The sequence below is a fragment of the Ambystoma mexicanum genome, chromosome 11 (assembly GCF_040938575.1).
Source record: "Ambystoma mexicanum isolate Mex_15411 chromosome 11, UKY_AmexF1_1, whole genome shotgun sequence".
NCBI classification, from domain to species: domain Eukaryota; kingdom Metazoa; phylum Chordata; class Amphibia; order Caudata; family Ambystomatidae; genus Ambystoma; species Ambystoma mexicanum.
Window position 1 is genome coordinate 1,345,738,924 of NC_090934.1, and position 26,235 is coordinate 1,345,765,158.

The 26,235-nt window shown below is 47.4% G+C and overlaps 1 protein-coding gene across 1 annotated transcript in view; it reads right to left on the bottom strand.

Annotated features, from left to right (window-relative positions):
• The window catches only part of PRTG (protogenin), a 214,864-nt gene that overhangs the window by 20,011 nt on the left and 168,618 nt on the right, over positions 1-26,235 (bottom strand). The window contains exons 12-15 of the mRNA XM_069624881.1: positions 13,376-13,471; positions 11,393-11,585; positions 8,592-8,719; positions 7,163-7,333 (exon numbers count right to left, since the gene is read on the bottom strand). Coding sequence (XP_069480982.1) covers positions 7,163-7,333; positions 8,592-8,719; positions 11,393-11,585; positions 13,376-13,471 — 588 coding nt within the window. The remainder of the gene's footprint in view (positions 1-7,162; positions 7,334-8,591; positions 8,720-11,392; positions 11,586-13,375; positions 13,472-26,235) is intronic.

Below are 26,235 nucleotides of genomic sequence, written 5' to 3' on the forward strand. Positions count from 1 at the left end.
TGCGGAGGAACAAAGGAGCTCTGTTCCCTGGCACACGTGGAAAGGTCCTCTCCTCCACCGAGAGGGACTCTGGGAGCGGCCGAACGGCTGATAAAACAGGTCTAGGAGCATTTACAGTAATTCACATGGACAGGTTGGGGGGGGGGGGTTAGGGTCTAAAAGCAGACGTTCCCTGCTGGAATCTCCCATATTAATCTGCAGGAGGGACAAGACACCTCGAAGCAGCTGCACCCCAGGAAGGAGCTACAAGGACTGCGTCCCACTCGTCTCTGCATCAATCCCTCTCTGAGATCTTTGCTTTGGTCCAAATTCATCAATATACACTTCATTTTATTTGCATCTCCTGTACCCTTTGTCTTACTCTGTGTTTAGGATATGCCCGTGTTTCAAATGCGAAACAAATATTAGGATTGTTCCATGTACATGCGCTGGTATTTCCAAAATAGATGTTATAACATAACAGCGCTGAGTTGGAATATCAGTATTGATTCCATGGTCATGAATAAACAAAAACTATGCCGACACGTGTTTCGACCACATCAGTCTTTTTCAAGGCAAAATATTTGATCTCCGATGTTCACATGTGTCCTGGCCATATGGCCCAGAAAAGTATCAGGTTTTGGTAGCGGTTACATTGCTGAAAACTGGCAAAATAATGCCGTAATGTGAACACTGAATTAGGATAGGCGCGATTTCCCTCGTAGCAAGAATGTGTTGCCGGCAGAAATAGTCATTTTGGGTATATTCAGTACGCGATCGTGCCATCGTCTGGCCTGCACAGCAGTAAGCAGTTGCTTACTACTATGCAGTTTTCAGCAATTTAACCGCTACAAAAACCTGACACACCCGAGGACGTTCAGGTACGACACATACTCCTTGGAGCAAGGTCAGTATTTTTGGGTTTCAACTCAGCCTCCTTGATTTAGGCACCAAGTGAAAGCCTCTGGCTCCGGCAAGTGTCCGGTACTTCCACTTCTCGTCGGGTCTGTGCATGGTATTATTTTGTTCTTTATTCCTAGAGCGCCTTCGCCAATGTCGCTTTACAAGTTTAATGCATTGGTAAAATAAATGAAATGATAACCAGTAAGCAACAGACTACAATAGAAGATCAAGTTTCCCCCAAAAGAATTAGGCAAACCAGAACATCAGGAAAGTGACAGTTGAGCAACAAGATGAGGAAAAACCTGACCGTTCTCCACCAGAACCAAGGAGAACGGTCAAATCTAAAATACATAAAAAATAGTTCTGTGCCAATTTCAGCATAACAACCGTTGGTAACAATTGCACTAAAGAGACCTAAAAAATAGCCCCAGATCGAACTCAATACAGGCGAATAAACGAAGTGCGCAGATGGAGTCCAGGACCTTGGAACCATGGCCTCCACCACTCAAGACAGCCACTGGGAACACCAGACCACCATTAATGGCCCAGGGGGCAGTCTGAGGGCCTCCTTAAATGTCCAGGAGCACCAGCCTCCACTCTACCACCATCTCCTTAGGCACCTTGACAGTTGTCACATCCTGCGGCCGGCAGCAGCAAAGCAACTTGCTGCAGCTAGGTGCCACACACACCCCTGTCCTCCTTGCCAGTGTCATGCTCTAGCACCACATAGTGGGCCAACCCGTCCCCCCAAAGGCCGACAACCGGAGGCCCGGAGGACGATGGTCAAAGCAGGGTCATGGACAGTTCGGTAATGCTTTCCCTTTGAGAAGGGGTGCTCTAAAACGTGCACCCCTGGGGGGGGAGGGGGAACACCAGGTCAAGCAAAAGGATTGCTAGTCTTTGGTTACCTCTAGTCAGCAAAGTCCAGTGTCCACAAATGCCGGACATTGGACCATTCTCTGCATATGAGAGCACCTCCCTTTCAATCCTATTCCATTTTAATTGCTGCATCTTACCTCCAACATGGGGTCTGGAGGGGATTTGTACATGGCTTGCTATCAGGACTTCTTGACAATTGGCTGCATATGTCCTGATGCACGGCACAAAGATCCATGCTGTGGTGTGTGTGTGGACTTTAATATAACCCATACATTTGTATTTGTATATTTGTTCACGATCATCAGTGCCTTTTTAACACCGGACCCAATATAGGTGTGTATGTTGTTAAGTAATACAGACTTTTTAGTTACATGTGAACTCGTAACTCTAACGCAGGTGTAGTGAGACTGAAACATGTTGTTGAGAGAGTTATCTGCGCACAAGTGAGGATTTGTCTTTGGCTAGTTCTGGGACGCCTTCCTACTAACCATCCACTGCACACTCCCTAGCCCCTTCAATCAACACATCGGTTCAGAATTTTCAAAAAGCATTTATTTGCAAAACCTTGAAATTCAATAGGCAAGCGTCAGCCTGCCCATCGCACCCACTGATCGCCAACCTTCATGTGCACACTTCACCCACGAAAATGCTACACAACCTTTCCTGCTCTACCAAATGCAATACCCTCTGACCAACGTTCTACCTCGTTGGTATGCAACATTTAGCTCCCCCGACATTTTGGACTACAACTCCTATCAGCCCTAGCAAGCATGGTAAATGTTGAGGGATCCTGGGAGTCCTATTCTAAATCATCAGGGGAGCTGCAGGGTCCAGACCCTTTTTCTACCCGTTGAGCTAATCATCTCCTCTGCTACCAAGCCCTCTTGGCAGTGCCACTGTACATACATGTCCACAGACTGCACATAAGTCGCTCGATGAGCTTTAGAGGTGTTCTGCCATTGGTGGGCAGGCCGTGTGCTGGAAATATTGGCACAGGTTGATAAGAAAATAGTCGGGGCAGGAGGGGAGGGTAAATCTTTGTTTTACTTTTATTGCAACACTAATGTATGCGGTTGGGCTAGTTGCTTCGCTTGCAGAACTGGAAGAAAGCTGAGGCCCAGGGACCATGTGCATTCTGTTGACTGTGCCAGGTACACATGCAATGCCGGCCTCTCTAAATGGCAGATGACAAACCAGCTTCTAATATTTTGGAAAATGCCAAGGCTTAATGTGCCCACAAGAGCTTCGCTGCGAGACACCCTCTGCAGGGGCATTTAACACCTACCCTTAAAATATGCAAGCTCCACAGTCTTTGTGAAGCCTTGAAATCAGAAACCTTCCCATATATTGCCAGCAGCTGGATCACGTGTCTTTTTGACATAACCTTTGGCAGAGCACTGCCCAGACCATAAACCTGTCAGGATGCCTGGATTTTTCCATGACCTTTTGCCCAATGAAATACTGGCCAAACTACAGGAATAGAGATTGCAGTCCTTATCGGCTTTCAATAAATCGAGATTCATAGCTTTCCATCTGTCTCCCACTGGGCCATCCTGTTTTGGAACCCATAAATTCAGCAGGCCCATGAACTGCAGTCAGACACCTAGGATTCTCCCCTTTCTATGTTCCATGAAACTGTCCTGCAGCGTCAACTGGTCTAGAGTGCCCGAGCCATGTGAATTATGTTACGGAAATGAAGTGCAAGGCTTAACCATTCCTGTTACTGAGAGAATTCTGCTTGCAATCCCTTCAGAAAACATTTTGGAAATATGCCGCTTATCATAGCCACAATGGACTATGTAAATAGCCACACTTGCTGGCGACCGGCGCGATACAAACACATAAATAAATAAATAAAACCAAAAATGCGGCAGAAGGATTAACATATAAAAAGCTATTATGACTATTATTATTAAAAGATATTTCCGCTGCCATCATGCACACTGGATCACATAGTTATTTCTGGCTGCTAGGAGGTGTGGAGGGCGTCTGCAATCATGCCTAATTGGGACAAAGAATCCATTCTTTAATGTATTCAATGTTATGGCTTTCTACATGTACATTAGGCTCTACTATCTGTATATGTAAAGCTGAATGTATGGGTGTGTGTATGTTTGTCCGGCTATACAAAGCTACACCGTGGAACCCACTGCTATCGAATTTTGCATGGATTCCTCTTTTGTCTGGGGCAAGATTGCAGTCTATGTTTGGATGCAAAAAATGCACTCCCTAGACACCCTCATTTACTGATGCTCACCCAGATTCACTACAGTAGGTACTAGAAGGAGGCCAAATTTGGAAAAAATGTCTTAAGCAAAATGTCCGATGTGTTGGTTATTCCTTTGAAATGTATGACTACTGTATACAGTTCGAATGTGTTTATGAAAGCATTTTTATAAAGGCAATTAAAAAATAATTTTAAAAAAGTTTTTATAACGACACTCCAAATATGGGAAATGGCAAGGCTACAGTTTACTTAAGTTTATTCCCAAGAAGAGGGCACAATCAATCAGTCTTTCTTGGACATTTTCTCAAATGTGCTGAAGCCATTGAGTGGCTGAAACAGGCCACACAAAAAACGAACATAACTTGGAAAAGCTCCATCCGATGCAAAGCGAAAATCAATATCAAGAGCTTCTGAAACACAACAAACAGCACCACGACTTGCCAACCAGAGGGCAAGAGCAACTTTCTCCAGGGCAAATGAGATGCCAGGGCAAACTGAAGCAAGACTTGCTGACATGAGGACAAGAGCAACATCCTCCAGGGCACATGAGAGACCAGAGCAAACTGAAGCAAGACTGCCGGCAAGAGCAACATCCTCCAGGGCAAATGAGATGCCAGGGCAAACTGAAGCAAGACTTGCTGACATGAGGACAAGAGCAACATCCTCCAGGGCACATGAGAGACCAGAGCAAACTGAAGCAAGACTGCCGGCAAGAGCAACATCCTCCAGGGCAAATGAGATGCCAGGGCAAACTGAAGCAAGACTTGCTGACATGAGGACAAGAGCAACATCCTCCAGGGCACATGAGACACCACTCGATCCGGACACAGGCAACCCTGGGTACCCCAGTTAGTATAAAATATGGGTGACCTTATTTGTAAAACATGTCCTATGATCTTTTGGCTTTGGTAGGATCTACACCACTTGTAATTAAATATTGACCTGTACATTAACAAAAATGAACCCTATGTAAATGTTGTAGCAGTATGCCTGTGATGTGTTCTAAGTGGCACTACGAAACATGAAAGGAACATTATCGTAACTGTTCCCTGGGCAGCAAATAGAGCTGTGTGTGTCCGTTTGTGCCCAGAGGTGTGCTCAAACAGAACATGTAGGTAAGAAAGCTTAATTCCTCTGAATAAATCAATATTCCAGAGGGCTAAACTACAGAATCCTATTTCTGGGACTGCTGACCCCAAGGACCAGGGATGGTCTAGCCAAGTTAGTGTGTGTAAAAGATATGATGCTACGTAGGGGAAAGGAAGGAGAAGTAGAGAGACCCACAAAAGACAGCATGGATCTAAAGTAGGGGTCTGCAAACTTTGGTTCCCCAGATGTTTTGGACTACAGTTCCCATGATACCTTGTATCCATGATGATGGCTAGGGCCGATGGGAGTTGTAGTCCAACACATCTGGAGAGCAAAAGGTAACAAACCCATTGATCTAAAGGAATCAAAGTGAGATCCTGATGACCATGAATTGCTAGGCTTTATTTTCGTTTCCTTGTTCTCATATGAACAGAATGTTGGTTGTACTCATGTAATGAATTAATGTTTTGTCAATAAATTGGTGTTTATTCCATCAGTGAATTGCTGTGGAGCCTTCAAATGTAGTCAAATCTGTAGTGGGCTGATTTGATGTTTATTGATGTAGTGTTGAGGATGCCCAGTCAGAACCATCCAACAAGAGGCCAGTCCCGTTGTGTGCATGGTGACTATCTACCATTAAGGAAGCAAATGCCCGGCCGTGTCATTGCTCGTTGTAGATACAGCTCCATTATCGGGCAAGACCAGGCTATGTCGAACAATTACCCCACCACGTATCTTGCCATCTCTGCAAGTGAAGCCAGCAGCCAGGTCCAGGACGCCCACACCTGACGGGCAATCGGTAAAGGGAACTGCCAGAGCCAATGTCCAGGTTAGATGCGTAATGTCTATCCATCTATTCCTTCAGGAACCCAGGAAATCCCAAATATGGAGGCCTCCTTTGCCTGGGACATGTGTGAGGTCTCCAACCGCCTGTCTAAGATATATGAAACTCCTGCGGAAATGAATCCATGCCCATAGAGGATGGTGAAGGATCATGGGCGTCAGTCCAAAACATCTGGAGAGGCACAGGCTGCAGACCCCAGCCCTAAAGTGAACAATAGAGTGGGCCAAAAGAAAGGTCTAACATAGGATCTATGCCCCTACCACCTCACTACAAAAGGCCAATGCGCTCTTAAGCCTGCGAGCCCAGCTTGAAGTCAAAGAACGCCCACCCCAAACTCCACCTCACCTAATACCCCCACAGCTCATTATTTCTATGAGTACCCTGGATAGAGTCAAACTTGTGTCAGACTCCGAGATGAAAATGTTTCAGAAACTGGATTAATCGGAGGGGTCAGGGTCGGGGGCCAGGTCTTGTATACCCAAGCTTTTTGCTGTGTCAGTAGGACTGAGGTCCACTTACCTCAGACATTTACCATTTCTTTTACCCTGTCAATTGGCTCCAACATATCCAACCCTGCCATTCACAGAGGGCAGTGCCGCAGGGGCACAGGATGGGAGATAAAGTATGCCAGCTCTCATTTAGTTGCAGCACAACCTGCTGGTCATCGACACTTGTAAATAAATGCAAAGCCAGAGGTGGCTAATAAACAAACTAGGGAAGGGGTGCTAAACTCGGTCCCCGAGAGCCGCCAACATCTCAGTTGTGTAGGATATCCAACACAAATATCAATTTTAAAAATGTATATGGTAAGTATATCCAAATGGTAAAAAATGAACATATGCAGAAGCTTTCCTGGAAACCCAGTAGGTCTGTAGGCTGCAGGATTCAAGTTGTGCACCAGTGATCATTGGGATGAAAATACAGATTAAATAGCACACCAGTGAAAGAGTGGATGCCTGTGGGAAGCTTCATAATGAACTATGTTATGTTGATTTATTTTCCAATGTGCAGAACATATATTACTGGAGTAGCTTTCCCAGGCGTTCCATGTGGCTAGGGGTAGAGAATTTGGAATCAGAGAGCACAGATGCTGGTGTTCGGTGCTGCGGAGGGGCAATCCGCAGGAACTGTACAGTGCATATTGTTGGAGAAATGGAATCCACTGCATCTTACTCCATTCAAGTCTATTGCACAGAAGAGTAGAAGCATTGTGTCAGATGACAAATAGCGCTCTAGCTTACCATCGATGTGAAGCACCTGCCACTCTCCCCCGATCCAGGCCTTTCTGGAGGCATACAGAATCGTGTAGCCGACAATCGTAGATTCCAGGCCTTCGGGTGGCTTCCAAGCGACAAGAGCAGTGTTGTCCTCTAGCAGAGTCACCTTCACTCCCACTGGTGGGCTTCGTGGGGCTGCACGAACACGGACGGGAATAATGTTAAAATCACATCCCATTCATGATCCTTTCCAAGACTGTAAGTAACCCAATGGCCCTGCCATTGTCTTTGTGAATAAACAATCACTTTATCTTAGAAATTAACCTATACCTTTACAAGTCCACTTCTAGAGAGGTTGGTGGCTAGCAAACAGTGGAGTAACTTTGCTGAAAATGTTGGGGGGGGCATGACCTCTGAAGAAAAGGTGCCCCAGCCAAATGAATGGGTACATAATGGTGTACCATGAGAGTTGGGGGGGGGGGACAAACACCCCCACATCCTTCTAAAATTAAGCCCATGCTAGCAACTATGCAATGATAACACAAATCCAGGGGGAGGGAGGTAGGGGGAAGCAAATACGCCATCAGGAAACCCCCCAGTTTGGAAACGTGGACATCAAATGACATTTAAATCCTCTTTCTGTGTCTATGATAAACAGCCTATTTGTCTGGTGACCCAGCAAGCATCGGATAAAGCTAGCGGGCAGCATGTACCTCTATTGTGGGGCATCACCCCCCCCCCCCCGCCCTCCTGTCGGATCTGCCACTTTTCCAGAATGGAGAGCCCTTGATTCCGGAATTGAAATCCGAGCTTAGAAAGTGATCATTCCTGGCACCCTGGATAGACAGGAGGCTCTAGCAAGAGGGGCTGGTGGGGAGATCCATGGAGCCCTCCTGCAACAGGGTGTCTTTTTCAGATTAAACCCCAGTCAAGTTCTGCCCTAGCATCCAAGTGAGATGGCTACTCTGAGCCCAGGAGCTTGGTCTGTAGTTAACATGCAGATCTAGGTCTTCATGTAAGCTTTAACATGCATGAAACAAAGCGGCTACAACTACCAATGCTGAGGAAACGCCAGCAATGTGCGCACAAAATTCTCCACTTTAAGGTCAGGATTCAACTTAATCTGGAATGCTAGATGCGTGCTCAGACCACATAAAAGACGGCAGAAGACCGACACAGAAATGTAATCACAAGGACACAGGCTGCGAAGCCTCCGTGAGGGCCAGCAGACACACACACTGTCAGCCAAGAGGAATCGTTTCCATCGCAGAGAAGGTCAGCGTTGGGATAGCAATGGAAACCCAGCTCATCCCAACTCCCTCGGCCTGCCCCTGTGGCTTTCCAAGACGCTATGCCACTGGCTGACGCTGTGCCACTGGTTTACGCTGTGCTCGATACAATATTGCATTCACGCCACCATGCATCCGAGGTGGCCAATGATCCTGCCGCTTACCTTCAGGAAACGTGGCCTGGTAAACAACCGGACTCCAGGGGCTGGACAGCTGGTCCACGTGCAGACGCACCGCAAACTCATACTTGGTGTTCGGTTCTAGCCCCTGGACTACCAAGTGAGGCTCCGACCTGTGTAAAACAACATGCATGTTCAGTTTCACTGCACCCCAGGGAACATTCCAGCAGCTCCTACTAGCGGCATCCCACCGCCCTCTCATTAAACATAGGGTGGCGTTCCTTCTCTGTGGTTGAAAGCTAGACTAGGGCCTTCATAGTAAAAATGGCTATTTAAAAAAAAAAAACTATGCCAATGGAACAGAAATGAGTTTATCTTTGATTTAAGGTTCGCTGGACGTGTCAGCCGAAAGGAAGGCCAATGAAAATCACTTTAATGAAAGCTTTTACTGGCTGTTCCCTTCCAAAGTCTTCTTCCAGACCTATTTTCATAAGCACAGGGATGACATTGTTGGTAGATTGGTTAGTTGGCATTGCTGTCCTTGCAAATATGCGATTCCATCTAGGTGTGGTGCATGCTAACATTCACATCTCCATCCAGATGTGACGTAGGCCAAAGTTCAGAATTCTAAAAGTGGTGCATGCTAACAATCACACTTTCATCTAGATGCGAAGAAAGTCAAAGTTCAGAATTCTAAAAGTGGCGCATGCTAACAATCACATTTCTATCTAGATGCGATGCAAGCTTAAGTTCAGAATTCTGAGTGTGGCACATGTTAAACACATTTCTATCTGGATGTGACACAGGCCAAAGTTCAGAATTCTAAAAGTGGTGCATGCTAACAATCACACTTTCATCTAGATGCGAAGAAAGTCAAAGTTCAGAATTCTAAAAGTGGTGCATGCTAACAATCACATTTCTATCTAGATGCGATGCAAGCCTAGATGCGACGCAAGCTAAAGTTCAGAATTCCATACGAGTGTGGCATATGCTATCACATTTCTATCTAGATGCGACGCAAGCTAAAGTTCAGAATTCCATACGAGTGTGGCATATGCTATCACATTTCTATCTAGATGCGACGCAAGCTAAAGTTCAGAATTCCATACGAGTGTGGCATATGCTATCACATTTCTATCTAGATGCGACGCAAGCTAAAGTTCAGAATTCCATACGAGTGTGGCATATCTAGATGAGAATCCCATATTTGCAAGGACAGCAATGCCAAGTAACCAATCTACTAACAATTTCATCCCTCTGCTTACACTTCTCAAACTCTAACCAAACACAACCACAAGCCTAAAACGCAGCAATCCGCACAAACTTCACAACACTGCAACAACAAAAACAACCACACATAGACTTGCACAACAGCACACAATGGCTAACGACCGTAAAACACCCCAAGCCCAGCCAACGGACCCACCAGGCTGAGGCTGCCAACAGCACATCACTGCTCTCTTGCACTTTTCCAGCTTTTTCCCACTAACCCACCCCACTTCCCCCCTTTTTCAGAGCCGCCAGAGCGCCAGTGGACCACTCCGGTGGTGATAGTGCTCGGTACAAATATTCTTTAACATTAACTTTTTTTTTAAATACAGGGTTTGCAATGGATTGGGTGCCACCTGGCTCCCACTGGTGGTCTACAAGAGACTGGTTGTCTGACCTGGAGCTACTTTGGTTCCCAAGGCCAGCTGGTGCCATACAAGCATACCCGTGTTACATCAACTCTCCTTGGGAATGTGCATAGGGGAGCATTAGGACACCTCTTGAAAACATTTAAAGCACAATTTGTCAGCATAGAATGGACAAAAAGATAAGAGATTGCATTGCGTGTGGAAGTTAGATGTGTGCCACCCCATGTGCTAGCTCCTCAGAAGCTGGCACTGCTTACAGGGTGAAGACTAAATACACCGCAGCTGCTTTTAGCTCTTGCTCATAGAATCCATTTTGATCCCCGATTTATGTCGGGCGCATCATGATTGACTCCTACAGCTTCGAAGCGCTGTAATAATAGGGGCTATCACGGCACGGTCCCAGAGGAGGTGTCATGTGGCTCGAGGGGTGAGAATCGTGGGTGAGGGGGAATGAAACAAAGCACATAAAGAACAGTAGAGCCTTGGTACTGCCAAGCCTGCAAAGTTAGAATTTGTGACGGTCCAAAGAATTCACAAAACCTAGCATACGCTTGACACCGATCAGAGCTTGCTGCCTGTTTTAGTAAATCAAAGTAGAAGTAAACAAAGGACTGGATCGCTCCGTTTTCTCTTGTAATGGTTAAGTGGCTGCTGGGACCGCCCTGGCACAGCCCTACGGTGCGACTTCATACCCTAGTAGAAATACCACCGAGCAGACCACCGGGAAATGGTGGAGGTGGACTCCAACAAGGTAAGTCATATTCAGGCGTTATTGTCCTTGGTCTGCCACACGTTCAGGGTCCGTAAGACAGTAGGAACGGTAGGTAGACTGAGACAACGCCTAGATCACCCAAAGCCATTGCCTACTAACCTGGGCCGGGATGTGGCATGATGCACGAGGTGTCATTGTACCATAACAATTGTCACCCCAAAAAATCCCAATAGTATTTAACTCACAATGATGGCGACAACTGGTGTTTGTGAAAACGACCAATTGTGGATTGTAAAGGGCTTTTGCCCAAAGTGGTTGCCAAACTACAATTTTGCGTCGAATCACTAGAGGACTTCAACTAGTAATGTTTTCATTCTTGCTGGCAGCACAGACTGCGAAGTAGGGAAATAGATGGAGACAGGCACCCAAAACATTTTTCATAGCACAGCAGACATGGTTGATCCGGTTGGTTCTGTGCTCCCTGGATGTGTACGTACGTCTGAAGATAGAGCACCAGCGACGCGTTCTGCAGGCCCACGGGGTTACAGCGGACGGTGTAGTTGATCACTTGCTCCGATGTGAAGGCCGCTCTTCCCCAATGCAGAGAGACAGAAGAGGAACTGTTGGCCTTGGCGTACAGGTGATGGGGTGGTGGCGGCGGCGGAGGAGGAACCCTGTGATCATGCAGGGCTTTTTGGATAAACACAAATAAACATTATTTAAAACATGCTTATGTTGAGCAATATAAAACTTACAGACTGAGACAGGTACACACACACACACACACACATTACAGATAAGCTCAGGTCACAACTTCTAGAAATCGATGCCAGTGAAGGAAATTCTGTCGCTTCCTTAACTTCAGGGAATGTTACATGAAACCATGGCCTTTGAGAGCAAGGAGGACCACAAGGCATGAACTGTGCTGATGTGTATCCTTCTACATACATTCATTCATTCAACTAAGCCTAAAAACAACGTGCGTTAACCTTCAGTCTTTTGAGGGCTGCAAACAAGTCCGGTTTTTCGGCTATCATGAATAGACCGGAAATACATTTGCATACAGGGAATCCAAACAGGAAATCATTTACATATTCAGTGTCATATTCAGTGCCCATCAGTAAAATAGGATAGGTTTGTAAGCTTAACAGCCAGAGATGTGCACCACTGATTAAACCAACTTGCAAATGTGTATATACGATGCACAAACCCTCCTAACCTGTGGCCTAGAAGAAGTGGTTTCTTATGCGCTCCGTTTGGCTGTTGCCGGCTGCATCCAGGATGCCTATTTTCCAAAAGAAATGTCAGGCGAGAGTTTGACTCGTCGACACACTGAAAAGGGACTTTCAGTTGGGTTCTGGAGGGACCAAAGTATTTCTTGTACATATGGATTGTGGACATTCTGAAAAACCCGATGGCTTTTCCGATTCTTTAAAGTATGTAATCTACTGACCATGACTAACAGCCTGTCACATTGAGATGTGGACCATGGAAGCAGGAGACCTTAGGAGAACTCTTGCTTCTCTACTTGGCAAAATTAGGAGATCACCGCCCAGCCACTTTATCTCTCCGTTTCTCAGTCATACGATCTTTCCAAAAACTGATAAAGCTTTTCGGCAGCCTCATGTATCCCAACACGCTCCTCCTTTCCCACTGCAATAGGACAACGAGTTCCATACCCGATCGGCACAATGGGGATTCAGGATCTTGAACATGTATGGGCTCGACTGTGACAGGACACTGCCCATTGTACATGTGTAATACTTTTAATTTCCTCCATGCATACAGTCCAAGGCCCGTGTCTATCTGCCACGGAATGGGGGGGGGGGGGGCTCTTTACCTGCATATTCCCACTGGGGCATCTCCTTTGCTGTAGCTCAAACCGGCTTATGGGGAACCTTGTCATGACTGCTTCCTTCTTATTCCGTGTACTCCTTACCCTGCTTCCCTCTCTCATATTGTCACCCCCCCCCACCTTTTGCAGTCCGAGGAGGGCACTAAGCAGCAAGCCGCATTTCAATAAAACCCAAAATAAATAAATATATATATATATATATACATACACACACACACACAGCATCCTGCAGCCTTGCATGTGGAAGAAGGCTGCACACTTAAGCACTTCTGCCTCAGTAGAAAACTAGATGAACTCACATTTACCTTCCAATGTAGCCACGTTCTGACATGGCATGATTGATCTATGCTTCCCAACATGCAAGTACAGAAAGGCCACAGGTCACTTAGACTGCAGCGGTCGGTCAATGCTGCGTGGGGGGCATTCGATGCGAGTACTGCGGCTTTTAGGAACGCGCAGCTGGAGGCAGGGACAAAAGGCCGCTTGCGGTGGGAGAGGGGCCTTGAACCTTTGCAGGGCACAGTGGTCGTCGCAGTGCACTTTCGCCAGCTTCACAATAGGCCCGCAATTGCACCTTGCGCCCCCGGTCTCAGGGTGTGCACGCAGCACGTCTGGCAATACTTACATGGGCATTCGGGGGTGCTGGCGGTTTGATCAGCCTGGTAGCCTTCCTCCAGGTGGTTGTAGGCCAGAAGCCGCACGTGGTATTTCCGCCTGGGCTCTACAGAAAGAGAAATGTTCGTTTAAACGTTAGGGTTGCGCTCCAAGGCTCTGCATGAGACACGATGGGATGTAAACACTTCCTGACACGTGTAATGCCCCAAGAGCTACATACAACAGGGGCCTCCGGTAATAGCACTAGAAAAGATCGCCAACAAAAAATAGACAGCTAATAATATTACCAAAACATGGCTAAAAATAGTAGCGCATAAGAGGGAGGGGAGCGTGCAGAAGTTAAAGCCTGTAGTGGTGGTGGGGAAGGGCCGAGAAAAGGAGGAAAGAGCATGGATCACTAGGTGCTGTAGGGGATAGGTTATATAGTGCAGGGTTTGGCAGCCTATGTCTCTGCAGATGTTTTGGACTACAGCTCCCATCAGCCCCAGCCAGCACAGTCAATAGTGGCGGATCAGGGCCCTCCTAGCCAAACCAGCTGGAGAGGCGCTGAACCTCCCCCCACCCCACCCCCCAGAGGCAAATAGATAAAAGTACATTCTGCCAGCTTCAGAATGCTGCAACACTTGCCTGGCAGAGTTGCATTACTCGAAAGGATGGCCATGTGCAGGGCACCGAGGATTCTGTAGAAAATGAGCTTGCTTACAACAATTGAAAAGCTAACCAGACACATGCATGTCCAGAGGGCCAAATACCCGACACGTGCCTTTCTGATCCCTCTGCATATAACGGATTGGCTGTTACTAGTCGTTTGTCAGCAAGCTATGTGCAATGTTTCCTGGGCAGAAGACACACACGGGTCCAATTGTATACAGTCAGGTTCTGCACAGTTTAAAATGTGAGGTTATAACACTGTAATATGCAGGGGGATTGTGGAGGGAGGTTTGATTCAATGAGATCCGAACTGTGCTCTGCATTGGATACCACCTCGCCCTTTGTCACCCCTTAAGAGAATGCGGGCAAACCAAGGTGACGAGGAAGCGGCCTCTGCTATGTTAAACAAAAGACACCTACAAATAAAAACGTGGATTTTTGATTTTCTTCCAAATATTTATTTCAAATATCCTTTATGTATTCCGTTTTTAATAGCATATTAAGAAAACGTAACCATACAACTCCCGCATACCGACCATCCCTTTCCCCAACTTTAGACTCCAAAAAAAGTCCTGATCTTTGACATCGTGCATAACCAGATCCAGTGGCCCCGCCAGCATTGCTTTTCAGAGTGACTGCTTGGCTTCTGGCATCTCAAATGCAGCTGCTGTAATCATTAGCTCATCAAAGTGCTCAATCTTGCCAGATGCCCTTGGCATTGTCCGCTCCCAATAATGCTAGGTAGGGGTTCTAAGCCCATTCTATAGAAGAATAGGAACATGGGGGCATTCGCTGAGCATTAGTAAGAGAGACCCTCCCTAGCATTGAGGGGGCAGGTGAAAGTGTGGTGGGGATCACTGCATCCTCTGCAAGATGTGTGTTTGTGTCTGAGGCATATTTCCATTCACTTGGCTAATCCCATCCGACCACAGGTTACTGTCTTCCATTTTAAGCAAAGGTGCGCCATGGGGCACCCGCCCAATGGTTTTAGAATTGCACAAGCCAGATCACACCGAATGCCACCTGCCCAAAGTTGTTCATCGCTCTGCCAGCACAAGTATTAATTCAGCGCATTGTAAGTTTGCAGCTGCAAATCACAAACATGTGCCGAAAACCCAATGTACCAGGATGCGCCATGCCGGACAACTCTATATTTATATAAAAATAGCAGGGGCATATATATCACATGAGTGCCTTCCTACTGCAGCAGTGCAGTGTGCCTCAGCAGCGGGCGGGGCTGGTGCCAGCGGAAATGCAGCCTTACCTCATCATAATCAGTGTTAGTGAAAGGTCTTAGTATGAGACAAACTTCAAACAAAACGCCACCCTTAGAAAAAAAATACAAGGATGATCTTTAAAGATCTGTTAAGGAAGGATAGCTCTGTGGCAACGTGCAGGCCTTGGAAGGAAGACCACGCCGAGCAATACAGGTTCGAATCCCGGATGCGTGTTCTAAATAACCTGCACGATCTGAATACACAAGGCCTTTTAGTATAGTTCCACCCTCACCCTTGCCTTGTTGCGCTTTGACACACACGTGTACAGGCGCATAATAAATGACCTATACAAAAAATAAAAAAAATCATCAAAGTGAACTCAATCAAAAAAAACTGGGAACCCAAGGCTGGATCGTTACCAGTCTAAAAGGTAAATGAATGCAGTAAACAACCCAAGCCCACAGCAGACCACCCAGAGTCCAAGCAGAGGACTATTACTGGAACAGGGCCATGAGGGTCCTTGCAACCTACCCTGCATCTAAGCAGAACACACAGGAGAGGAGCCCCCGCTGCCATGCCTGGGCGGTACCCTTGCTGCTAATCTGTTTATACGATGGGGAGCAAGCGGGAATGCAGGAGGCTACCGACATCTAAACACACCGAACACAAACCCAAAGAGGGCAAGTGAAACACTACACTGCACCTGTTGCTCAATGTAGCAGTATAGAGCAAAAGGGAGCACGGCCTCCTTTCAACTTCGTTCTTAGAAGCTTGAAGCTTGGGATGTCCTGCTACGTGCCTCACAGGCCCTGGGCATTTATCGCAATGGCCGGCACCACAACCTCCACGAATGGCCGTTCCAAAAACCAGCTCTCAATGGGAAGCATAGCTAAGGTCTAGTGGCGAGGACGTGTGGCTAGCACAACACCACAGGTGCACCAATTCCAAAGCTCCTTGCACACTCGGACCAGAACCGACTAGTCATTTTTTAACAATGCCTTACTAGTGTCCCATTGGCTCATTGTTAAGCACCAGATGTCTGGGGAGACCCACAACGCTCACAAGGCCCACCCGGTAGCTAGGATGCCATGTCGTCTAGGAAGATACGTCACAAGCTTAAAACCAGGCGGACATTTTAATGAAAGCACAAGTTAAGTAATACCATGTCGACCTGGATAATGGCCTTTTTCTGGACACTAGGGACCAGAGCTCTCTGTTCAATGTTTGCAATCCAACCATATGGTGTATTGATCACGATGGCGGCAGAAGCAGACCTCCGCCGCTGGGAAGACCACTTTCAAGAATGCCAAACTGCATGTGTGCCGGGGGAGTCAACTTCGGTGATGCCCGTTAGAAACTTGCAAGCATCGGCGAGAGGCACCAAAGTATTGCACTGGCAGGCCCTTAAGTTCTCAAATGGCCTTTACTCAACGGATAGTTGGATAGTAGCTAGCGCATGCTGGTTGTGGACATAGAAAATGGACTGGTCCACATGACAGGACAATTGCCTTCTTCGAATGAAAAACTTTTTGGAGGCTTCAGGTCTGTAGCTCCCTGTCGCATAAATAAACTTTAACAAAGTACAGACCACAGACAACCGAGTACAGACCACAGAGCATAATCTTGAACAAAGTACAGACCGCAGACAGAGAGGACTGCGACTGCAAAAGTTCCACCACTTCAGAGGGTGGCGGACATTTTGGAGACACTGAAGTAAAAACAACCAACACGCAAGAGCTCTGTGGTTCGGGAAGCATCTACAAAATGGCCTCTGCGGTGCTCTAAATAAGGTATTCGTGCAGGAGTATTTATTTCACTTCTTGTGGAAGTTGAGAGGGAAAGATTTTAGGGACTAAAAAAAAAAAAGTTTTCAAACTAGAACATTTTTTTTTTAATGTCTGGAAAGAAATTTGCAATTTTAAAACCTATTTTTGAAAAACATGTAATTCCAGAACAAGTAGAGGCATTTCATTGCACTCCATCAACTGGCCCAAGCCTTGAAGAGAGTAGAAAAGAGGCACGTGTCCACAGAATGTTCCTGCTCTATTATAGGTCTGTAGACTGAGCCCATGCATCTTGATCAACTCCGGGCTTTTTAGCCAACAGACGTTTGCAAGCTGGGCTTGAAAGCCCACACTTATAATGGACAGCGTAAACAAAAAGTGCCAGCTTGAAGGGTGAAACTAGCTGAAGAGACGGGGCTCGATAAACGCGATGAATAACGGACCAGTTGGCCACTCTGCGATATTTTACACCTGGCCAGGTTTCATTACTAGCTGCCTACGCAGTGAATAAAGTAAGAAGCTTTTGTATTTGTTTAAATTGCGCACCGAACCCTGGGGTAACTGGGCGCTTGAGAAACTTGTGAGTTACATACATGTGAGGCAATATACATACAATAACAGGTAAAGAGTAAAACATGCAGAGGGACCCTGGTTACAGATGGGTCGGGTGAAAATAGTAATTTGTACAGTGTCCAGTTAAAAGCTAATTGTTAACAGGTGGGATGACAGCAAAAGGCATTTATACAGTATCAAATGGAAGGTCAATTAGGAGGAAGCGCAAAAGGTGGTGAAGTAGAAGTGAGGTGACCGGGTATGGAGGGTGTCAGGTTAATGTAGAGGCTTATTATTGAGCCAGTTTTTAATTCTGGCTTTCAAGGTGAGGAAGGAGGCTTCTAGTCTGAGTTGGATGGGAATGGAGTTCCACCATTTGGCATCTTGGACTGCGAAGCTAGCTCCTCCCGCTGTCTTTAGGTTATACCTTGGTACCACCAGATTGAATGAGTGAGTTGATCTGGTGGTGCGTGCGGCTTGATGTTGGCATATTTTGTCGGACAGGTATTTAGGGGTGTGTGATAGCCAAGGTGCGTAGTGTGATTCTGTCACGAATAGGCAACCAGTTGGCGTTGTGTCTGAGAGTGGAGATTCGGCTGGATCTGGGTAAGCGGAGTGCTGCTCTTAATGAGTTATTCTGGAGGACCTGAAGTCTGTTTAGGTTGAGTTCGGAGGAGCCTAAGAATAGAGTGTTACAGTAGTCTAATTTAGACACAGCAAGAGCCCTCGCTAACGTAAGGCAACTACCTCTTCGATAGGTATGATTTACAGCAGTAAATCAGTTTATTGGTGTAGGCTGTAGAGGTCGCCAAACTGCTGACTTGTTTTTTAAGGGATAGTGCTGCGTCCAGATAAACCCCCAGTGTTTTTATCTTTACATTTCCGAACACGCATATTCTAACCAGTACACAATCTAACCAAGCATAGTGTGCGCAAGATAATTAAAAACACAATAGCATTCTGGCAGAAAGGAGCAGTTGGAACGTGCAACATTCTACTGACTCCCTCCGCTTTGCCAGAGAAGAAGCATCTTAGCAGCCCAAGCCCCTCAATAATGGGAACAGGGGTGGGTTCTGGTCTTAGCTTTGTTTTGCAAACACTTTTCGGAATGTGATGGTTTTGGGAGGAGGGTAGGCCTAGGGTTCCACTGTTTTTTTGCAATCTCGGCCAATAGGAAGTGGAGTCACAGCACGAAAGAAAATCCTCTGAAACCACTCCTGGTCCCAATGTTGGTGGCCAGCCGCCTGCGATTAGCAACCTTCAAGTGAACAGACCTGAGGCTCCAGAGCCCCGTTGCCCTCTCTGTGAATAGTCATACCAGTCTGCAAGCTTACACCCTTGTATGCTATGCCCCCCAGGCACGTTTGCAGATATTACAAACGACGTTCCCATATTTGCATCTCGCTACCTGTTATGGAATAGGTGTTGCAAATCATCTCTGTGCCTTTTGAAGCCGGTGCTTTCAAATATGGGCCTTTTGGGCTCTGTGGCTTAAGGGGTGTGGTTAAAGACGCCCTTGATTCAACGCTCGCCTGGTTTTTCCACATTTTTGTGAACTATTTCGGATCTGTCCACTAGATGGCAGGAGTTTACTAGAGATGTTGCTCAGCTCCAGTAGGGGACTCCCCTCCAGCTGCCACCAGGGGGTGCCAGTGAACGGCTCCTATCAAATTATTGGCTGTTGGAGGCGTAAAGCATGGCTCTCTTAACACTGAAGCACGCTAACCAAAGGCACCCCAATCGCATACCCTCCTCTGCCCCCCAGCTGCCATCTCCTGCTGAGCGTGACCACCAATAGCTGCCAGCCTGGGAGATCCCCAACGTACCTCCAGTGTAGGGTGACCAGACGTACCAGTTTTGCCAGGACTGTTCAGAATGTGGGGCTTAAGATAGTATTTGTTTGTGATAAATGAATTTTAAATAGGTGCTTATTTGAACAGTAGCACTTAAACCCCCTTCTCCTCCAACCAATACTGTTGGGTAGTGCTTTGACAGCCACTTTCAAGAGTTTGTCCTACTTTCATGTTAGTTGCCCTGTCCCGGATTTTTACTTTTTAGATCTGATCATCCTGTACCCCAGTGCCCGTTCACACAGGCATCCTACCTGAATCGCGAGCACAACCACGGTAATACATGCGTACAACGCACATATATACTTTTGAGCTAATCGCCCACTATTTCGCTCCAGGGGTCTTTTCTGCTAAACCGAAGTGACGATGGATGGATGGATGCCTAGCGTGCGCTCTGTGGAACACGATTTGCGCGTATGCGTTGGCTTTCATCGATTCCCGGCCAAGCTGACTGCAGGAAGTGATGGCCCGGAAGCTAGAGCTGTAGGGAGGCGGCTAACGGGTGTTAACGAATGCAGCCAAGGGCTACATCGCCCCACAAGAACATGGGAAGGTTCTCCCTCTGAAAATCGGCAGGGTTGGGACAGTCTGTCAGGGGTTAGGCGCTTGGCGATCACTTGCTGTAGTATCTTCACATCTAGTTTCCTGGTCCTGCGTGAGATGGCCATCCAGGCATGTTTTGCTTGGAATTCTGGGACTTATACTTTTTTAACCTTCATACATGGCAATATTCTGGAGCACCTGAGGGACATTTCTTCACAGGCATACATGCCAACATTCCGAGGCATCTGGTAGGGAGATTTCATCCAAGAAGTCAGGAGACGTATTTTTCCATAGGAATGAATTGGGGCTAGAATTATTTTAGGCGAGAGAACGTGAAAAATAGCAATTTTTTCCAATGAAATACCGGGAGTTTCATTTCCCTACAGGCAGGGGTCAAGTCCCAAAAATGTAAGTGGGGGGACTCATCAACAAACCCAATGGGATGTGACTTCGCCAGAAATGTACATATTAAGGCGAAATATGTAAATTTCATTGAATTGGCTTTGCATAACCACCCAAATTGAACAGGGTGAATGGCATAAAATCAACACAAACACAAAACCAAGAGAGGATATTTTCGCCTAATAGGGTTTTTAAAACGTTATTTATTTATTTAGATTTGTGGAGCGCACCTCAGCCCGGAGGCATCGTGGCGCTTGTTACAGACATATCTTAGTTGCATATACACAAGTAATACATAATTTACAGGAGCAGGTATGACATTTGTACAAATGTACAGGGCAGAATATTTACATAGAATTACGTTAAAAGGTGTGCATGTTTCAAACTCCAAGAACCAGTACAAATGTTTTCCCTGGGGCTTGCAGTACCGAAATGGGATATTTCCCCTTTAGTTGCTTGTTATTTTTCATCAGGTAATGTAGTGCAGTGGTGAAGTGTCCAGCCTACAAACCTGATGACTGCGTTTGATCGTTGAGGGCGGCTTAAATTCATAAATGTAAAGAGAACAACCAATATTTCTCTTTTAGCTAGGAGGGACTGAGTCCCCCCTCTGAATAAAGTGGGTGGACTCTGTCCCCTTCGCGTGTACCCTCGACTTGAGCCCTGCCTACAGGATTGCATTGGGGTTAGAATTATTTTAGAGGTGGGTGGGGTGGGGGCAAGTTAAACAGCAATATTTTTAATAGAAAAATCTTGAGTCTCTCGCCCAAATCGGGACGGTTAGCATGTATGGACATTTAGAATGGGTAAGTAAAAACTACAAGTCCCAGAATACAAAGGGTGAGGAGTAGACAGCCTTCTCACACGTATGGCCACGGGAAACGGGAGAGCTCTGCATATCATGACCAGTCCTTTGCACTGGAACCCGACCCAAACACGCCAACCCTCCTGATTTAGGCAGGAGACTCCCGATTTTTCAATGAAAAATAGTGCCATGAAATTATTCTAACCCTAATGCAATCCTATGGCAACATTAATGTATCCTGCTTTCTGTGGTGAAATGCCCCTCCCATATGCTCCAGAATGTTGGCGTGTATGCCAATCTTCTAAGGCCAGCCGCCCTTTGCAACTCTTGGTGGTTCAAGGAGTGGCACGATGACAGCACAGCTTGCCCCTAAACCCAGTGCCATAAGCTGCGCAGTGTGTTTGAGACACTGCGCAGAGGCCTTGGCAGGCGCCAGCGGGTCAGGGAGAGATAAAATGAAGACAAAATCCGAGGTCAGGACCGTGAACAAACTTTTTTTTACTCCCGCTCCGCCTACTGTCACAGCAGCCCTTTAAAGAAGCAAACAAAAGGCCGGAGATGGACGGCTCTTTCATAGCAAAAGCAAAGCGGCTGAGAAATTGGGCCAAACGCACCTTGCCAAAGAGAACTCATTGCCTACTGTGGCCATCATTGTGTACTGCTCCGGCCATCAATGCACCCTGTGTACGGCGCTCCGTGGCCACACCGTCTTCATTTTGAAGGAAATAAAGTAGAAACATAAATACTCATTTGTAGATCAGACCGAGATGCGGGGCAGTTTGCGCTGCTTTGCTCAAGCTGCGCGCACTTTGCGGAGAGCAAACCGAGATCAGTGTGCAATCTGGTGCCCAGGGGAGTTGCTAGGTCTGGAAAAGACCCGGGGCTAAGCTGATGTCGGATCTGTTGGGGGTGGGGGCTAGCTAGTCTTTTGGCTGTAGCACCTGAGATTGTATCCGGGGCTACAACCAAAAGATCAGGGGCTATAGCCCCCTTAGCCCCCCCCCTAGCAACGCCCCTGCTGGTACCTAAGCACCAAACACTCCGCAGTGTGCTAGCCCGCCATCTAGCACCAAGTCTTGCCTCAAAAAACACTGAAACAGGTCCCCCGTGAGAGTCCAGGGGCTCCATACTAAGTGGGAGAATGTCACTCCTGGTTTTTTTTTTTAAGTCGGGAGTATCATTTGATTTTAGGGAGCACAAAAGTAAGTTCCATTCCCAAATGGTTCATTTTCTTTTTTTTCTTCTCTAAAACCGGTATCTTTTTGTAAGCCTTGCAAATGAAGTGTTCGAATTTCTCCGGCAATAATGAGAGTACAGCTCTTTCCTGCGGCCCGGCTCTGCTTGTGCCACTGATCTGAATACAGCCTGGAGCTGTGTGGGCGGTGGCTGGTGTAGGCCCTTATGTTCCAGCGCTCTCCTTCTTTTAAACTTTTTTTTAGTTTAGTTTGGCGGGTTCCATGCTTATCTGCAGGCCTGCCAAAGGGATAGCTGCAATGCCATGACACCAGGAAGGGGAAACCGTGCCCACTTGATTGCAAACTCTGGGACTGCTCTGGATTGACTCGGGAAGTGGCAAGAAAAGGGCAGTCACGGAGTTTAAACGGATTTGTTCCACGAAAAGCGAGCCGAGGGCAGAGGGGCAATTCAAAAGGCAGCGAGGGTGGACCCTAACATTAATCCAGCTTGCTCTAAAGCCCCCTAACCCAGGGCACCCAGCAGAGAGAATTAACCCCACATGTCCTGTGCTGATGGGCAAGGTCCCTGCAATTCCAGGCTACCTTTTGCCAATGTAAGATTTGTCCAACCGCAATAAAAAATAAAAGGCACCCGATTTGAGGTCTCCTAAGCGAGTGAGGCCTCGGCCAAATGCCCCTTTTAATATAATCTTTTGTGGTGTGGGATTCTGTGTAACTCCAGAGATCCATTGTTGAAAGGGAGCCTGTCCGGACAGCCCATTGGCCCCGCTCTCTCTGCCCCCAAGCCGGCACCCTCAAGACAATAAGCTCACCGCCATTATTCAGGGGACAGGTCAGCGGCCCCGGCTGCACTGACATCGGGGTCGCGACCTTTGACATTAAATCTGGGGTTGGCTAAAGTCTGCTCCTAGCAATGGAGGTCCAGGAATTGTGGATCAGGGGGGGAAGGGTGGGAACAGGGCGACAAAGCCCGAATCTATTATTTCCAAAAGAGATGCTAAGGTCAAAAAAGCGAGAGGCTGGGGAAGAAACGTGTGGCAGACAGAGAAGCCCAGCTGCCCAACCCCCAGCAAGAAGAGCAAGTATGTGTGCTAAAAAAAAAAGAATACATCGCTGGCATTCAAATGACATAATGCATTTCACATCAGACACCTCCAATGCTTGGTTGCAAGCACGGGTGTGTGCTCCTGGCGCACCACTGCATGCTTAGCAAATACACCGACACCCAGACGGCGGGCATCGGGCACTTCCAGGGGCACTTCGGGGAAATGTTTGCAGTTATGTGTTATGTGTTAACAGGGCTGAACAGATACTCATAAAAAAATCCTAGTTAGATCAAGAGTTGCATTGTTAAATGGATGATTTAATCCTCCATACGTTAGAAAATAAGCAGGCTCAGTGGTAATATGAACACTGCTGTCGAGGAAAGAGTACACTTCAAAGAGCTTTGCAGCACCCATCGTGTCCTTCAATACCGTGGAACAAAATCCATGGGGGGCGGGACCGGGTGGACACTGCACACCACCCAACGAGGACTAACATCCAGCAACCAAGGCAATCTAGAACTCCCATCCAAAGGGAAGTCACACAACCCAGAGCATAAACTTCGGGAAAACACTCAAGAGCTGGTTATTTGCTAAACCGTGCAACCCTTAAGTCTTTCAGCACCCAGATATGAGCAACTGCTGGCAAGAGCCGCCCGCCCGATGCAAGTGCAACCATGTCAGTAATGCTCACACCAGGATGGCAGCCCAAGACAGGGTTCCAACTGCATGACCAACCCTCCATGGCAGCTCAACCACCGAGGATCTTGATAAAGGATACCCCGGACTGCACCCCCCCCCCCCAGCCCGCAGGCTGCGGTCTGAGGACCCCAGAGCAGCTTCAACCACTGAGAAGCCTAGCAAAGAATCAGGCCAGACTGCACCATGCACTGAACTGCCTCTTGAGGTGCTGCCGCCGCTGCAGCACAGCCGCATGTATCTGGGCCAGTGTAGGTTGGCCTCGAGGGATGGGACGGCGAGGAGAGGTGTCCAGTAGGACGGTGCCGCACAAGCTTAACCCTGACATAGGCACTGCATCCACTTCCATTGTCCTTCAGTAATACCCGAAAGGAGATTGATGGACCGCTGCGAGGGACCACTCCTATGAGGAGCTACACCCAAATAACCGATTGAAATGTCAACGCTACAACTCCAGTCCTAATGGCAAGTACATTAGTTTGTTCCTGAAGGGTTCATTCAGATATTTCAAACGGGTCCAGAGGGAGCAAAAACGAGCCTGTTATTCGCTATTGATACTAGGAAGTTTGCTAAAACCTGGTCCACTCTAACTACAGCACTATAATACTGGGTTCTCCGAGGGGTACACGCTTACGTGCGCTACTCGTGGGTCGATATCTTCATGGGGCACATGGGAGCCAAGATGGAGCCAAATACTTGATACTTGCACTAGGATGTTAGCTCTTGGGTGGGGTCACCAGTCATGTCATGGCTTTGGCGCCTGCTCCTGAGAAGGTTATCTGGGATTTTTGCTCCTGAGCAGGGTGTCTATGATGTGTCCCCCTGAGAGGTCCATTGTGAAACTCCCCGGTGGTGCCTCTATTCAGAGACAGTTCTTTGTGATGAATGCACAATGGTGGTGGCCGCGGCCGAGATGTATCGAGTGCTTGGTGGGATCATAACGTCTGTTTCCAACCTGCTCATATACATACTTACCACTATATACTCTGCACCAACAAAGCCACTCAAGCACTGCAACAGAGTACCCCTTTACACACTAAAACCACCAGAAACTACATCTCTCCCACCAACTAACATGAAAGTCCCACCACACACATTCCTGTACTCCGGGAACATGACGATCCCTTCTGGTTACAGCCAACTCGTGTGCCCTCTACACAAATCACGGGGAAACATACCTGCACACGAGCACTGCTGAAAGGATCCCTGGTGCGTGAAGCCGCGCACATGGGACCAGGAAATAAGTAAAGGTGCTAGAGTAAGGGACCCTCACGCAAGGCTCCCTTGACTCTTAAATGGAGAACAAAAAAGGTTGTCGGCGCAAGTGGAACACCTCACAACAGCAAACCCTGCTAGAGGTTTATAGACGTTCCATGCTCTGCCACCCCCGCTGCCCGGATCCACCATTGGCAGTTCTGCCATTGGTGTGGACGGGAGGGCCACACCTTTAGTATGTGCACAAACCTGCACAATTACATCCAAATCGTAGCAATGTTCCAGGCCTTCAATACTCCAACATACAACAAGGACAAGGAAGTGCAGCACTTGAATCCTCACTACTACTAAGCTCTGACCGAGTAGAGACAACCAACAAATCCGTGACACCAGACAGCCCAAGGCTGCAGTGACACCATCGTTGGGCAAGTCACCTGGGAACCAGCAGCCACCCAGTCCAGCTAGTCCACCTGAGAGGAATATCACCTGTAGTCTAACTACCAGCAAAGCAAGCGCAGCACACGAACATCATGAGCTATACCAGATGGGCTCATAGCGACTGCCATCGTTGGTCGCTGGCACAATCGCTTCTGGATTGCTGCTCACAGGTGCCCATTCTTTATGAGCGGTTCTACAGAAAACACCTGGCGCATATCCCATTGGAGCCCTTGGCTGGACTGAACTTTCTGGGCGTGGTGACAACCCTTGCAAATATCTTGGGTACATCCAGGTCAGACTGCAGCTTGCACACAATGTAGCTGGAGTCAGCACTTCTATCAACACCCTGGCCTGCAGCCGTCAGAGTGAAGATCCTGCAACACTGATGGCGATTGGAACCAATTCTTCGATGATCGACGCCGTGGCAGCATTATTTCGGGAGATGACTGGACCACGATATGCTAGCACGTTGTCC